We start from the raw sequence: 16768 nt of genomic DNA on the forward strand, positions 1-16768 counted from the left end.
TGGCAGATGATGGTATTTGAAGAGTGAAGCATCTGTTGACACCACCGATAAATGGATGCGTGATTGCCCTTGACGTTCTGTTGACACCTTTTCCAGAGCGTTGCTTCCAAAGTGTATCCTCCCTTTGGTCTGGAAGTTCTGTGGCTGCCCTGTACTACTGGGGTCTACGTTCTCCAGTTGGGAGGGGACTATAGGGAGAGAGGGAGGGGTTGCTGGAAGAAGAAGAAGAAAAAAAGAGCTAGATAAAGGAGGGTGCATCCCTCCCACTCCTGCCCCTCCCCTTACCCGACTTATTTCCGGATCCCTATTTCTGCATCACGGTGTCCAGGACCATTTTGACCCTGTCGGCCCCGGCACCCCCCCGCCGCACCCCAGCCCCGAGCATGGGGACGGCGCTTCTCCAGCGCGGGGGCTGCTTTCTCGTGTGCCTCTCGCTGCTGCTCCTGGGCTGCTGGGCAGAGCTGGGCAGCGGGCTGGAGTTCCCGGGCGCTGAGGGTCAGTGGACGCGCTTCCCCAAGTGGAACGCCTGCTGCGAGAGCGAGATGAGCTTCCAGCTCAAGACGCGCAGCGCCCGGGGCCTAGTGCTCTACTTCGACGATGAGGGCTTCTGCGACTTCCTGGAGCTCATCCTGACGCGCGGCGGCCGCCTGCAGCTCAGCTTCTCCATCTTCTGCGCCGAGCCTGCCACGCTCCTGGCCGATACCCCGGTCAACGACGGCGCATGGCACAGCGTGCGTATCCGACGTCAGTTCCGCAACACCACGCTCTTCATCGACCAGGTGGAGGCCAAGTGGGTGGAGGTCAAGTCCAAGCGCCGGGACATGACGGTGTTCAGCGGCCTCTTCGTCGGGGGGCTGCCCCCGGAACTGCGCGCCGCGGCGCTCAAGCTTACGCTGGCCTCCGTGCGGGAGCGAGAGCCCTTCAAAGGGTGGATTCGTGACGTGCGGGTCAACTCCTCCCAGGCCCTTCTGGTGGACAGCGGCGAGGTGAAGCTGGACGACGAGCCGCCTAACAGCGGCGGCGGGAGCCCGTGCGAGGCTGGCGAGGAGGGCGAGGGCGGGGTGTGCCTTAACGGAGGCGTGTGCTCCGTAGTGGACGACCAGGCGGTGTGTGACTGCTCGCGAACCGGCTTCCGCGGCAAAGACTGCAGCCAAGGTAAGGCCCGACGACGTCTGAGCCCCGGGGGCCTCGGCCTGGGCAGGGCGCGGGGAGGCAGGGCGAGGTAGGCCCCGGGCCCGTGCATGGGGACTTCCTTCTCTGGAGCGTGTTTCAGATAGGGTCCCGGTGAAGACCTGTTTCGGGTGTTTCTGCCTTAACACCTCTCACAGCCCCTCCCTTGGTATTCTCGTCATGGTTGAGCACCCCCATTTCCAGGTTCATTTCCTCCCGGGAGCCCGTTCTGCCAACCCTACTTCCTTACAAGTGGCAGGGAGAATGACCTCTGCTCTTCATTCCTCTGGTTCTTTGCCCAGCCACTCCCTATCTTCATCAGGCTGGGGCGCACCTGAACGTAGGCTGTGCTTTTCCTCTACCACCACCAAGTCTGTAATACACCTATTTTCCCCGTATGATGCAGATAAGCATCTAGAAGATGGGGCACACGTTTGGTGAAAAATGAAGTCAGGAGAGATTCACCATGGTTGAACATCCCCACGTAGTTACTCGTTGGTAAAGGACAAGGGAGACAGGATTCATAAGCACAGCTGTGCTTTTTACAAGAAAAGTGATACGACCTGCTCCTGGTTGTGGGAAAAGGTGGTGGGGCGGGAGAGAGCTTGTGAGGATTTCCTTGATTAGAAGGAAGAGGGTTCTTGGAATTAATGTTAGTTTCTTTGGTTATGTCCAAGACCAACATTTGTCGGCTTAATAAAATTATATTATTTCTGTGGTTTCGTGAAATGGGAGAGGGGTCAGCTCGTGTTTAGAAATGTTAGAGATTAAATAGCGTATTTTTCAATTAGCAGATGACTTGGGAGGATAAATAGTACAGAAATTTAGATGTTGCTGGACTGGGAAGCTTCTTCAGGCTAATAAACAGGGGTTGCAGATGAAGGATTGCAAGAGATTTTCCAAGGATATTCAGCTAATGATATTTACCTGAGTAGTGGAGGCCAAGCTGTAATTCCTGTTGTTCTTAGGGATTGAAACAGTGTGGAATTTAAAAAACTCATATCTCTATTTTCTCCCCTTTATACATAAAATTCAGTTGTTACTGTGTTTCTCCAGTGTTGCTACACGACAGTGACCAAGGAGAAATATTGTTGTATAGACACAGGAAAGCCTATGAACAAAATCCAAGTGATATGAAAAAGAAGAAATATGGATGTATCTGTGGCTGAGATGTCAAAGTTTAAAGTAGATAGCTTATGGGTCAAATCAAAGCAATCAACACATGGATAAATGGCATTTATGGCTGATTTTTTTAAGAGGTGAATTGTTAAATCTGATTTTGAAAGCTGTAGTGACAAAAGCTCTGGTTGTATTTTATTGTATAATGTCTTCTGTTTTTTTTTTTTTTTTTTGCTGACACTGCTAAGGGGAACTAGCCCTTGTAAATCTTATTGGACTTGGCAGTCCTTTCTTACCTGACTTTAAGAGAAATGAAGACTTGATAAAATTTGTAATTGTTTAAACAGCAAAGGGAGTTAGGAAGAAAAGAAATCTGGTCATTAGGAGAGTTCTGTAGCCTTCATGGGCTAATGGAAAAAAAGTAAAACATTATTTCATTGCTTTCTGCCTTCATGAAGGTTTTTGTTTTCATGTATGTTGTCTTAAGTAATTATAGAAGACTGTGTATTCCATGGCCTATACTGCACTTCAGGTTGATCAGTAAATTTCCATGGATTTAGCATCAGGCTTTATAGTTATGTTTTCCAAAAATAAAACAGTACATACTTTTTCTCTACCAAATCTAACTTAATTGTAAACCATGAATAAGATAGCTATATTTGATGGTTTGCTGTAGTATAATTTGAAGTTGCATACCTCTGCACTGATAAATAGAAATGAATTAAAAATGGACATTATTAAAAAAATGGACATTATTTTATGGGACAAATTGCTCTAAGTATCCCAGTGCCACTTTAAAATACAGAGCCGGCAATTTAACGAAGAACACATGAGATATAACTTCCTTCCTTAAATTAGGAAACAAATATGACACAATGACAGCTTGTTCTGTGTGGGAGGGTGTTTTAAATGAAAATTTTTATTTTTTTGTGCATTTTTAACGTAGGAATCCAGGGATGTGCATAATCAGGAACAGTTAAGAGTGGAGAAAGCATGGCAGAAGTAATATTTTGAAGAGAAGCAGAATTAGATAGCTCTGAAATGCATTTTGCAAGTGGATAGCTCTTTCCATGAGATGAAGAATTTGGAATTAGATATATAATTGAACAGTATACTACCTGATGCATAAGGTAATTCAACCCAGAAAAGAAAATCCATCAGGATAGTTCTGGAGCATTGATTCATTTTGAAAATTTGAAATGAAAACGGAGTGCAAAGATCACCACTAGTCATGAAAGGAAAACAAAAGGCTGGGTTCCTTTGATTATCACAGAAATGGGAGATGGAGTGATAAAGGCAGAGTTGGTCTCCCCAGAAGGATTGGCTCCATTTTGCTTATTTTCCCTGTTTCATGTGTGTCAAGTGACTATTAAATAATTAATTGAGAATGGCTGCCTCTCCCAACACCAATCATGTATTGATGGCTAGGGATAGATGATTTCTATTCAGATGAAGTATAAACAAAGCCCTGCCTGTAGCCAGTATTTGCACTGATTGCCACATTAAAGAAATAATAATAATTTAAAAACAAATAAATCCATACTCGTTAGAGAAAATTTGGAAAAAAATTAACAGCAAACATTAAACAATATTCAAATTATATCTGGTCCCAACTATAATTTCTTTTTTTTTTAACTTAATGAAAAAGTCTAATATTATTTTAGTTGCCTTTGTATTCAAAATACAGTAAGAATTATTAAAAATAAAATAAGAATATTCTTTTTTTCTAGAATGTCTTTAAACAACTTATACATCTATGGATTTCTAGAGTATTTTCATTTAATGAGCTCATGTTCATCCTTGCTCTATTTGTTCAGGCAGGCCTAGCAAGTTTTATTTATTTATTTATGTGGTGATGTAAAGAGAACACAAGGACAGTTATGTGTCATGATCAGGTTAGTGACAGAGCCTGGGTAAGAGCGCCAACACCCTTATTCTCAAGCCCTGTACTTATCATGTCTGCTGAATAAGATTTCCAGTTTATTAGGTTTGATATTTTTTCAGATTCAGGGATTATTCAAAAGAAAAAAATATATATATATGGCTGATGGAACAGAACTAACTTACGTGTTTTGTCCCTGAGAGTCAGCCTCAGACGTCACTATACAAGAATGTCACCGTTCCTGAATGATGGATGCTTATAGGGTACATAGCTTTTTCAGTGAATCATACCCATCTAAGTGCCCTGGGACCATTATTATTTAATAAGTTTCTACTTAAGGAGACTAATAATTTCTTAGCAGCTTAAAAGAATTAGTGAATTCTATGGCTGCCCAGTTAAAAATGAGAATAAAACGCTGATCAATGAGAATTTAAGTTATATGTTTTACGATTTCCAGGTCCAGGTTTTATGCATTTTAGGGTCCCTTATATGAAAATTTCATACTAGACTCTGAGTATCAATTTGATTCCTCTGTTTAAGTAGCCAGAAACACATATGGCTTATGGCTGATTGCTTAATATCACTAAACATGACAGGGTGATAGATATCATTTAATAAAGCCTCTGCTTCCTATGACTTTACTGATGTGGCCAGACGGACAACCATATTCACTCACTCATTTATTCATTCATTCCTTTCTTTGTTCAACAAATATTGACTGAGTGCTTTGTATGTGCCTGAATCATAGGCCCAAGCAATACAATTGTGAGTAAACTCTCAGAAATAGTTCCTACCTTAATAGGAAGGTAGAAGCCTCACATTTCTTTGCAGAGGCACAGTAATTAAAAACTAAATAAATGAAAACTTTAAATGATGGTATGTATTTTGAAGGACAGGTACATGGTACTTTGAGAACTTTAAAGTAGTGTGAACAGACCTAATCAAAAAAAATTTTTCCTTAGGGGTGATATTTAAACTAAAATCTGAGAGTTGAGAAGGAATTAGCCAGGTAAAGGCAGAGGAGAAATATTAGGTCAGAAGCCTGGGGCAGGAGATGGCATGGCACATTCAGACAACTGAGGGAAGGCCCTTGAGTATGGAGCTCTTAGAGAGAGGAGTAGGGCCAGGTCATGCAGGGCCTTCTAGCCCATGTCAGGGATTTTAATCTTTATTGTGAAAATGATGAAAAAGCAACAGAGGGAGTTTAGTGTGGAAGGTAAGGAGGAGGGTATCATTATCAAATTTACATTTCAAAAATGTCACTGACTACAGTGTAGAGACCAGATTGATAGGGGCCTAGAGAAAAAGAGAAAGCATGATTTTCTGTCAGTCAACAACATTTGTTAAGCACACACTGTAAACTGTAGATTGAACCAGGGGACATAGAGGACAAGATTCTTTCTCTAAGGAAGTTAGAATCTTTGTGAGCTTGGTTATGTATAGAACTCTAAGGCCACTTGTTTGGAACACTGTGGCTCTACTTGTAAAATGCATTATCTGAACCCTTTATGTGGATTATCATGTGGTCTCTGTCAGATATCCCCATCGAATCTGTAGGCTCCTGGAGCACATTGGCAGTGCCATACTTTATTATACCCCCAAGTACCTCGCTCAACATGCCTTCCTTCTGACAGTATATATTGATTGATTGATTCTAGGCTTTCAATATTTTAACAGCTACAATAAAGGGAAATACTACGTACATACTTATAATTTTCATAAGGTTAAAAAATCGTAAGTAGTTAGGTAGTACCTAGTATAGGTAGATACTAGACAAAAATGATTCAGAGATTTTGCCAGTTTTGTTTGAAGCCTACCATCTGAGGAAAAGGTGGATCACCTGTGCTGAGAAAGCTTTGAGTGGAATGGATAAATTCATAATTTTGATTTAGATAAAATGTTCTGAGAAGCTCTTAAAGCATAACAATGATCTATCACAGTAAGCTTATCTTGATTATAAACTAATAATCAAAACTGAGTTACCATTCTAAAATGCCACAGATGAGGTTGAATGTGTTATTTTAACTATTCTGAGATGCATTTGAATTATGTAGGCTGTGGGACCATGCTGCCTGGTTTAAGTGGGCACACTCAAATTTTATTCCTCAATATTGTCATCTGTGAAAATGGTATAATAATAGTACTTACTTCATAGGGCTCTTAGCAAAATTAAGCAGGTGACTTCATGTAAAGCTCTTAGAACAGTGTCTGGCACATAATAAATATTCTGAAGTACCCACTTGCTATTTTTGTTACTATTATCACCACTACCATCAGCACCACTACTTCTACTGATACTATTTTCTTTAGGGCTACTGTCAAGCAAAATTCAAATATGGAACGTTTTCTTTTTCATTTAAAAGGAATTCTAATGTAATAATGATCCTTGCTTGATTAGCCCAAAAGTTTCAGCTTATAAAGAAAAGCAAAGAGTAAACACATTGAGCCTCTATTTCTGTTTTACACAGCTGTGCTCTAATGTTAACCATGTCTGGTTGTGATTCAAAATATTTAAAACATCATATTCTACTTGAGAATTTTTATTATGATTAAGTGAGCCTTTAACACAAAGGCATTTGTAAAAACTGTCACTTTCCATATAAACTAATACCTTTATCCATCCCAATCCTATACTTAGTGATTTTTACTATATTTATTCTAATGTATAGGTATAGATATCTAATGGATCTATCCTATTTATATTTTGTCTTTTTGATAAGTTAAAGTTATTTACATGTATGTTGCAGAGAAGCTAGGATACTTGAGCTTTAAAAAGCTCAAGAAAGATTTCTTATAGTTATAAACAGATTATATTTTTAGTGTAAAGTCATATATGCTAGTAACATCATGTTCCAGTTTTGGATAGCATTAAATGAAATGTGACAATTAAATGGTTATTTAAGGAATCCCTGATTGACTGCAAAAAGGACAGGTACTATATAATATTTTTGTTATTCTTAGCTCCATTCTGAGTATTAGGACCCTGAGCCACACTGGTTTCTGAAAACAGGAACCACATTCCATATCCCTTTCTCAGTGAGCAGTTGGTGGCTACACCGTTCGTAGGGTTAACTCCTATAAATATACACTGAAAATTAGGCCTTATTAAGATATTCAGGTTTTGTTTTATTATGGAGATAATAAACCTATTATTAGAAGTTTTTAGCACGCACACTGTACTTTCAAAAAATTGCACAAGTATATTTGACATAATTCAGAATAAATCATTTTTGCATTCCAGAAGATTTTAGTTCATTATGCATCACAGTATTATGCAAAACCCTTATACTTTTTCCTTGTGTACTTCTCTATAATTTTATGGCTCAGTCCCTTTCTATTACTTGGAAGTGCAGGAATAGGTAAGTGTGTGTGGTCCTTGCTGAGTAGTAAGTCTTAAAATGTCTGAATTAAGTTTTGGGAAAAAAAGTTTTTTTTGTTAGTTGCTTTAGAGGTCTTCAGAAATTGCATGGCTTTTTGGTTTTCTCTCTTAAGCATGGAGTCCATGTATTCCCACTTGAATATGCGAATGGGTACAATGCTCTCTCAGATTCTTTTCCTACAGTGTTATCTTTTCCACAATGTGTGTAAACAGAATGTGGCATGGGGTCTGAAGAACTAAATTCCAGGTGTGGCATTGCCTCTAAGTTGCTTTTAAAAGTAGAGTAAAGCTGCTAATGTCCTAATTTCAATTTCCAAGATTGCAAATTGAGAAACACCTAATCAGACTACTTCTGATTGTGAACCCCTGCTAACCTACCTCAAAGAGTGTTTGTGAGTAGCTGATACATGTAAACTCTCAGAAAAGCTTGAAAATTTAGAAGAAATATCTAATGGCAGCAGCATAGTGGCTCTAGGATTTGTGAATGTTAATAGTGAAAATGTTAAACTTGGTTCTGTAAATCTACTTTGAGGTCATTTTAGATGAATTTTAGATCATTAACACTCAATAGTAGGTGTAAGATTTGGTGGAGTTCTCTTAGTACCTATTGACACATTATATAGACAAGCTGAATAAAGAGGGCAGTGGTCTCCTTGTTCCTCCTGTGTGAAATCTAAACAAATGAAATTAGTAATTTAAGGTAGCAACTGTATGAGTACGTATTGCATGATTCTATTTATGTGAAGTTCAAAACAGACACAACTAATCTGTGGTGATAGAGGTCAGAATAGAAGTTACCTTTTAGTAGTGTTGATTAGAAGAGGACACAGTGGAGCCTTTGGCATGATCTGGGTGTAGTTACATGGGCATATATATTTGTAAAGATGCATGTATTATACACTTAAGATTTATGTACTTTACTGTATATAAGCTCTACCTGAAAAAAAAAATCCTTCAGATTGTGAAAGGAATGTTGCTCAATGAATACTAATGCACTGAAAACGTATAAAAAATTACTTACAAAGGGGTCCTTAATGTAAATCCATATTTACAAATCTTAGCAAAAGAGTCAAATATTTGTAACATAATCCAATGACCGTTCCAGGGAGTAAGTGTATTTATATATGAATACATCTAAGAGAAAGGAGAGAGAGTATTGTTTTAAATACCTTACAACCTTTGAACTTGTTTCCAATTTCTTGTGCTTTTATAATGAAGATAAAACATAGGTTCTTATTTTACATTTTCATCTGTTGAGTGAAAGTCTTACCAATACATTCAAGCAATGTATGTTTTCTAATTAGAACAACTCAACTGCTGGTATTTTAGGTAATTAGTAATCAGTAAGTTGTAAAAGCTCAAATATTTGAGTGAGTGATTGGATATTGGAAAAAAAATCACTAGCCCAACTATACTGTCTAAATCTACAAATATACATGATTTCTCCCCCAAAATATTAGGCATCAAATTGTTTTAAAAGATGCACTAGGCACCCCTACTTTAACGGTGCCATAAGCACTTCTTGAATGTGAATACAATTTAACATCATTCTGTTTAGAATCACATTTATTATACTTACTATTTAGTGTTTACTGAGTGAAAGGCATTGTATACAAAGTATACAAAGTATCCTTTATCTGTTTTACCTCATTTATTCCTGCAACATCGTACTTGATAGGTTTTATAAAATTCCCATCTTACAAATGTTAAAACTATGTATGTATTAGAAAAGCTAACTTGCCAAAAGTTCCATAGCTCAATGGCAGAGATGAAATTTGAGCCCAGGTGTGTCTGTTGCCCCAGCAGGCAACTCTGTCCATTATATGACAAAACCTGTGTGTTTTAACAGACAGGTAATGGCTGCTGAAAATGTATTCACTAGTTGTTAACTTGGTGCTAATTTGAATGGCCGATTTATAATAACGCCTTCAGAATTGAGGATTGTGGCAGACCCTTATATTCAGTGCCATTTCCTAATGTCATGATAGTAAAGAAATGGATTAGCTTGTCAGGATTCATCACACTTTGTTTCTATAATGCTTGCTTATTTGCTTCTTTTGTTGGCCTTCTATTCATATTCTGCTTAATAGGTTGATTCTACTCTAATGTAACCAGAAGTAAAGCCCCGGTATATTGCATCTAAAGAATATTACAACTAATTCTTGATCTTTTGAATGAAAATATTTAGTTTTCAGAAAACAAGCAACACAATTTTCATCTATTTCAGATTCTAGGAGGTAAAATTATTGAAAATATCAAAGTCCATGGTGATTCAGCACAAATGTAAAGACCTAGGCCGGTTCCCTAAGTAGGCCCTTTGTGAGAGTTGCTGAGTCAGAACATGGTTCTGCTGAAGATATAGATGATGGTACGCTGGGCACTTAACTGAAATTACATGATGAGAAAATAGTGTCTCTTTTTGCACAAGTGAGTTTGGCTTCCCAACGCATTGCCTAAATTTGAACTTGGGAGTACTTCTTAGAGTTAGAAAGATATATTCTCTATGCTATTTCTGGTATATATGAGAAACTATTATTGGAAAGAAGTGGGAGGAAAGTAAGACTGACCTGGTAAGATGAAGTGCTGATCTGGACTCTTGTCTAGTTACTTGTGCTCAAAACTATCGGGACTGTAATTAGAAATACATTGATGCCACATTATGGGAACAAGTGCTACTTCAAATAGCATTTTCTCAGATTGGTTCCCAGGAGGGATCTTGTGGTCTAAAAGTTACAAGAGGTGCTGCCAAGAGAACAGTTGCCTCACTAGCATCTTAACATCAGGAGGGGCTTTCTGTGTTTAATTATAGACATAATGAATTCTGTGTGGATGGCAATCTATAACAGAAGCAGCACTGATCACAGCTTAGGAGTTACTGTGGTTTGTGACCTCACAATACCTGGCCTTGTACGTGGAACCATCTAAGCTTAGGTGTTACTCAGACGTTGCTGGATTCAGCAGAATGAACCGCCCCAGTCCAGCAGAGGCAAGGAAATTAAAGACTCAGGTTTTTCTTCTAAGTAATGATGTCTCTCTATAATTAAGCATGCCTGGAGTCTCCTTAGGGAAGTAGCTGGCATGGCAGCATATAACTATAGCTGCCGTATGGAAGACACTACCTTCCAGCTTAAGCTCTTCGTCTTGAGTGCAAAATTGATTTTCTTCTGCAAATAATGTAGTTATTTATTTAAAGTTACTATATGTGATGTTTAAGGTACTAAATGTTTAATTTGTCCAGTTGAAAACATTGTAAAAATAGGAAGTTATATATTGCATTTCATGACCCAAATGCACAATTACATGTGCAGGAGGATACATTTATGAACCCCTATTTTAAAAATTGGGCCAACTTTCTGTTAAATAAAGTATTGAGATTTTAAAATAATGAGGCATTTGTTTTTGATACATACATGTATGTCTGTGTATATGCATATAAACAGAGAGATATACACAAAAATATGACATGTACAAGAAAATTACATAATGTAAACAGAGAAGGATATTATTTAAAAGTCTGAGAAATCATATTAAAATCCTCAAAAATATATATTGGTTAAACATATCATTAAAATGTCTTTATGGTTTAAAATAGCCTATATATGTATTTTTTCTATACAAGAACTTAGAAACCAAAAAAATGTATCCTTAAAGTATGACAAATGACTTTCTGTGATCAGGCATAGTGTTAAAAGATTTTGAGGTTTTTGCAAAGTAGCATTTTCATACTATTGATTAACAACATCCCAACTGTACCTGGGGGTTGTATGAAAGACTAAATGTATTATCTTGCTCTAAGATTTCTCTGACAGTTACCAAGAGTAAGTTACTTTGATGAAACTTTATTATTATAAAATAATAATAGTTATTATTTAACTATCTATTGGAATGAGCCACAGTTATGTTCAAAAAGGTGAAAAAGTTAAGCTAGTATTAATAATGACTTCTTTAAAACTTTCATACATAAGAAAACCAGGAGGTTAAACTTACTGAGCTCCCAGTGAGTTCAGTATAAGCTAAGACCACCGCAGGAATATTTTGAAACTGCCAGCCAGTTTTTTAAAAAGTCAATAATAGCCCCCAAACCTCTTTTACCAGAGTAGGTAGGGAATCTATACAAAATTTTGTTTTTAATATTTAAATGAGGCATTTATAAGTTTCAGAACATGCCTCATTGGTCAGTTTCTATCATTATATGGGAATTTTTTTGGTATATGCATCATTAATTCTCTCTTCCTCTGGCCTTTTCCACCTTTGTTCAGATTAGAATGGTAGAGTTAAAACAATATGATTTTCTTCTACCACAATTTATATTTTTTTGACTCAAATAACATTTAAAGTTTTTTTTTTTTTTCATGAATTGTATCCACTGTTTCTTCTTCTTCAGCTCTCTACCTTGACTTCCTTCATCAAAGTACAGGCAGAGGTAGAGCTTCATGAATTAGAATAATTCTTCATCTGGGGATGGTGATCCTCTCTGACTGTTAGTGAGAGCTGTCCCCTTTCCCAGAGGTCACTGGAAATAAAGAAAAGTAATGGGTGCCTCTCCCTCCCCCAGACTCAGGACATTATTCATCCTGGAAAAAGTCCCTGTTTGCATGACACAGAAAATGTGTTTCATCCTGAAATAGAGGCAATATAGATTTGGATTGGGGCCAGATGTATAATCTTGGCGTGTCTTCTGCCCATAAGAGATGAAGGGTGGAAGGATGATGAGGCCTCAGGGAAGCTGTGAAGCTTGGGATGTGTGATAATTGAGAAAATGAGACAGAAGACTGAGAAAGAGGAACAGGAGATAGGAAAAAAGAAGATGATTGGGGAAAAAGGAGTGTTGGAGAAAAAGATTAGTTGAGAGAGAGTGGAGAACTAACAGAATTTGAAACAACCAGAACATTGAGAGCTGGTGACTTAAAATACAAAAAATCGCACATCTGGTTAGTGGAGGAGAGAACAAGAATATACATTTCTTGACTTCTAGTCCTGGCATTGAGCTGAAGGCAAGCATAGGGGGAAGAAAAAGACAAGGATAAACATATTATTGTCTACAATTCAGTCATAGAAACTATAATCATTCTTTGTCTTTGGCAATGTGTTATTGGGCTTTTTCCTACTAATACCAATAAGAACAACAACAATAGCAAAATTGTACATAACTCATACTGTGTCAGACACTATTTTAAGTTCTTTACACATATTAATTCATTTAATTGTCCCCACAAACCTATAAGGTAGGTGCTATTTTCTCCATTTTAAAGATGTGAAAACTGAGGCCCACTAGGAATTTGCAAAGCTGGTATTCTAACCAAGACTGCATGACTCCTGAGGCCATGCCCTGAACTTGTAATTCCTTCTTTTTTAATATTAAAATAATGACTGTGTATCCTCTATACACTCTTTCACGTGTAAGAATCTCCCCTGTGTTTAAAAGATGCCTGTATAAGCTAATACAATTTCATATTTATTTTTCTCCCCTTCTCTTAGTATTCCATTTAAGTGTTTAATAAGTATTTCTGGGCAGAATTTCTTCCTTAAATTTAATGAAAATCCTTTCTCTGCTGACATTAATTTATTCTTGTTATGTCCTCAGTGCAAATAAAATTCATATAGTCAGTATCTCCTTGACTTATCTTATCTGCCTAAGAGAAAGAGTACTGTTTTCACTGAACTAAAACATTTCAGATCTCCCTTCTGTGAAACTGGTCAGACATTCAGCCTCCTTCTCCTAGTAACTGCCTGCTTTATTTATTTTACTCACTATTACTCCAATTCACTAATACTCTCCCAAAGATTAGTTCCCAAAATGTACTGCAGTCCTCTTGATATGTTCGTTAGCATTGTTGCACTTTCATGGACTCCCTAACCGTTCCTCTCCCTTCTGTCTGACTTGCTAATTTCCTTTTATACCTTGGACATGGCATTGGAAAGGGCTTCATAAAATCCTTGGTAGTTTGTTGTTACCTGGTGGTTAAAAAAAAAGGTCTCTGTCATTAGTGTGTGTAGATCAGGCAGTCCAGGATTGTGTAAAGGGAAGAGTCTTGATAGCATTGCATTTTTAAGCCCGAAAAGTAGGCCAGAAAAATATGAGCTGACAAACAGAAAAAAGAATTTGGACTAAGAAAAATGAGCAGTGGTTGCCTGGTCCACAGAGCGCTAACCAATGTAAATGGATTTGAACCAGATTGTGTTGAGGTAGGCCCAAGGAAAGAGTAAACAACATTTGCTTGTAATTCTAGTATAACTGTGAGAACAGGCCAGCGGAAGTGGTGGGCAAATATCTATTCCTGGAGATCCTTAACAATAGCTTAGACAGACAACTGCTGCTCTTAAATTGTTTAAGATGTCCCTTCTTCTGATCAGAGGCCTGGACTAAATGACCTTCAAAATACATTTTCAGCTCATAGTTATGTAAATAATTGTACTTTTGGGAAAACTTTTAACATATGAATCTTCCAAGTATGAGATAGAAATAGCCCAAGACAACACCCACCCCTAAAAAAAGCTCCCCAAAACTACCCCCTGCCAAAAAAAGAAAAAAAAAAAAAACAAAACAGAAAATCTATTTTAAGAGTGTCTGAAGTTAGAATTCACACATTCATTTGAGTAAAATATGGCACCAACTGCTACAGAGCATAAATTACTTCCCCAGTTGCCTTAACTTGCTGTGCTGCATACAGGTGTCCCTGGAATCCACTCTGGGCGGGCTCTCTGCCCATATGCTTCTGTTTGCCCTGAGCCAGCTGCCCTTGTAGTCCTCTTTACTCGGTGGATTGCCCCAGTTTCATGTTTCCTTCAACGTGGTTGAGCTCGAGTTACAGCTGCTGCCTGTATCTCAACGTACCTTGTACTTGTTCATGCTGCCATCTCCATGGTATCCTCCTGGTACTGAATCCACATCCACCAGGTGTGATATTTCTGCCCTGCCACCTCACTGCAGCACATTTGAGTGGTATCACTCCCATATCAAGCCTTTTATATTCTGGGTCATTGCTCTTCCTCTGGGAAATACAGCTTTGGATAAAAGGGGTTTTAGCACTTGTGTGAATTCTTCCTGGAGAAGGATGAGATGAAAGGGCGAAAAATAGTTTTTGAGTTAAAAACAAAACGAAGAAAATAAAACCAAAGCAACAACCATTCACAACAATAAGAACACTTTTTTATGGGTACTCTGTAATGTCCATGGTTTCTTAGTACAGCCAGTTACACAAACCAGAAATCTAGCTTTATCTTTGACCCCTATGTTTTTGTCCATTCATGAATTCATTCATAATTCCAAAAACCACTTACTAAGAAGCTGTCCTACACAAGACGAGATGTTAGCTCTTAACATCTCAGAGATGTTAGTTCACCTTTGTGTTCTCAGCAATTTTGAAGTTAGGCAGCACAAATGAAAAGTGTTGAGACCTAAATACAAGTATAAAAAAATCAGGGATCAAAAATGTGAATAAATCTCACTCTTAATCATAGTATATGAAGATCTATAATAGGGTACACATGTGTGCCATTAGTGATATTATTAATGATATCCTCAGTTGTAAAAATGAGCCTTTTTGAAAAATGCAGTATGCCTATGAACAGTGAGAAACATAAATCCTTTTAAAAATTGCACTTAATGGATTGTTTCACACTCTCAATTAAGTCACCATAATTTCAAATTACTCTAATCATTAGATTCTTTTATATTAAAAGGAAACAGTTTGTAGTAAGTCTTTAGAAAGTTATAGAGGATGTGTAGAAAAAGCATTGGATTAACGAATACTGAGTTTGTTTTTTCCTTGTTTGATGACAAGGAAAACCAGGAAACTTGACTTTTTTTTTTTTTTTTTTTTTTTTTTGGTGAGACACTGGTCACCACTGGTCTAAGAATTGAAAGGGGGAACAAGTCATGTTCTAGTGGAGTAGGCTGGCAGATACATGCATAAATGATTTCAATATAATGCATTAAATACTGTCACAGAGATGAATATTTAGTGCTACTAGAAGTCAGAAAATAAAGGGACTAATCATGTACCTTCAATGACTAAGTTCACTTGATTCATAGATACATTGTCACTGATACACATTACCTATTGTCTGTAATGGTGAAATCAAGTAAATGGAATCAACTCAAGTATTAACAAGTAATTGGCTAAATAAACCATGGTAGACCCATATATAGCACCTCACAACATAACGTGAATGAGGTGTATCTATTTAAATGGAAATGAAAACATTTTTAAAATATTTTGTTTAGTAAACATAATCAAATTGCAAATACATGTATGTACATACACACACATAATATATACACAAAAATATGATTGTATGTATACTTATTTATATAAAAAATGTAAATAATTTATAAAGATCAGGTGTTATACTGTTTTTATGGAGGGAATAAAGAAAATCTATTTAAATTGTTTGCAAGATAAATATGTTTGCAAGTACAAGACCAGATTAATAAAAGAAGTTGGTGACTCCATATTGAGGGATTTTCAATCAGATTTTGAAATGTCAAACTAATAGTCCATTTCAGAAGATCAGACTCTTATATGACTTTCCAAGGATTTGTATTATCATTCTAGGTTGAACATTCTGTTATAGAAATAAAAACAGAATGTTCATATTGTCAGAACAGAACATGGCACTAATCTCACAGGATATATTCTGAAAGAATATCATGAAAGAGAGAATTATAGAATTTAAATCCTGTGTAATTCCAAGGATTATTTTTTTTTTACTTAGACCCATTTGTCAGGCTGAATGCTAATTCTCCTGGTAATTAACAAAGGGATCCTGATAAAGTGCAGGGACTGGGAGCAGATGTACTATTTCTGTTCAGCAGAGTGATTTCTCTTAATGCTCCATTTACGACATCTTCCCCTGTTCTCACACATCTCCAAATACCAAGTTGGAGAGATGGCTGAATAGGCCAGTGCTGTGTCTCAGATTGGTTTCAGAGTCACATGTATTACCATTCTTCCTAATGGAGATCCTAGAAACTTCTGAGAAGTTCCAAATGACTGGCAAGGCTTTCCTGCTTTACTTCATACACATGTATGTTATCAATAATTACTTAGTTGACTCTTTAATTTATCCAAATTTGTGCAGGCGTAATGGAAACTGACAATGCAAGTTTCCACTGGAAATTGTAAATGGGCGACTAAGCTGAGTAACTCACCTCCCTCCCGCTCCTTTTGTACAGATACGCTGCACCAGGATGGCTATACTTTGAAAATAGCTCA

The 16768-nt window shown here is 37.5% G+C and overlaps 1 protein-coding gene across 18 annotated transcripts in view; it reads left to right on the top strand.

The window, feature by feature from the left end:
* Positions 1-252: 252 nt before the first annotated feature.
* The window catches only part of NRXN1 (neurexin 1), a 1127862-nt gene continuing 1111346 nt past the window's right edge, over positions 253-16768 (top strand). For 17 of the 18 annotated variants that reach the window (XM_065890668.1, XM_065890670.1, XM_065890672.1 and 14 more), the window contains exon 1: positions 384-1155. In XM_065890668.1, coding sequence (XP_065746740.1) covers positions 384-1155 — 772 coding nt within the window. Of the gene's footprint in view, positions 1156-16768 lie in introns of all 18 variants that reach the window. The other variant, XM_065890685.1, reaches the window with a different exon arrangement.

The sequence above is a fragment of the Phocoena phocoena genome, chromosome 14, assembly GCF_963924675.1.
Source record: "Phocoena phocoena chromosome 14, mPhoPho1.1, whole genome shotgun sequence".
Taxonomy (NCBI): Eukaryota; Metazoa; Chordata; class Mammalia; order Artiodactyla; family Phocoenidae; genus Phocoena; species Phocoena phocoena.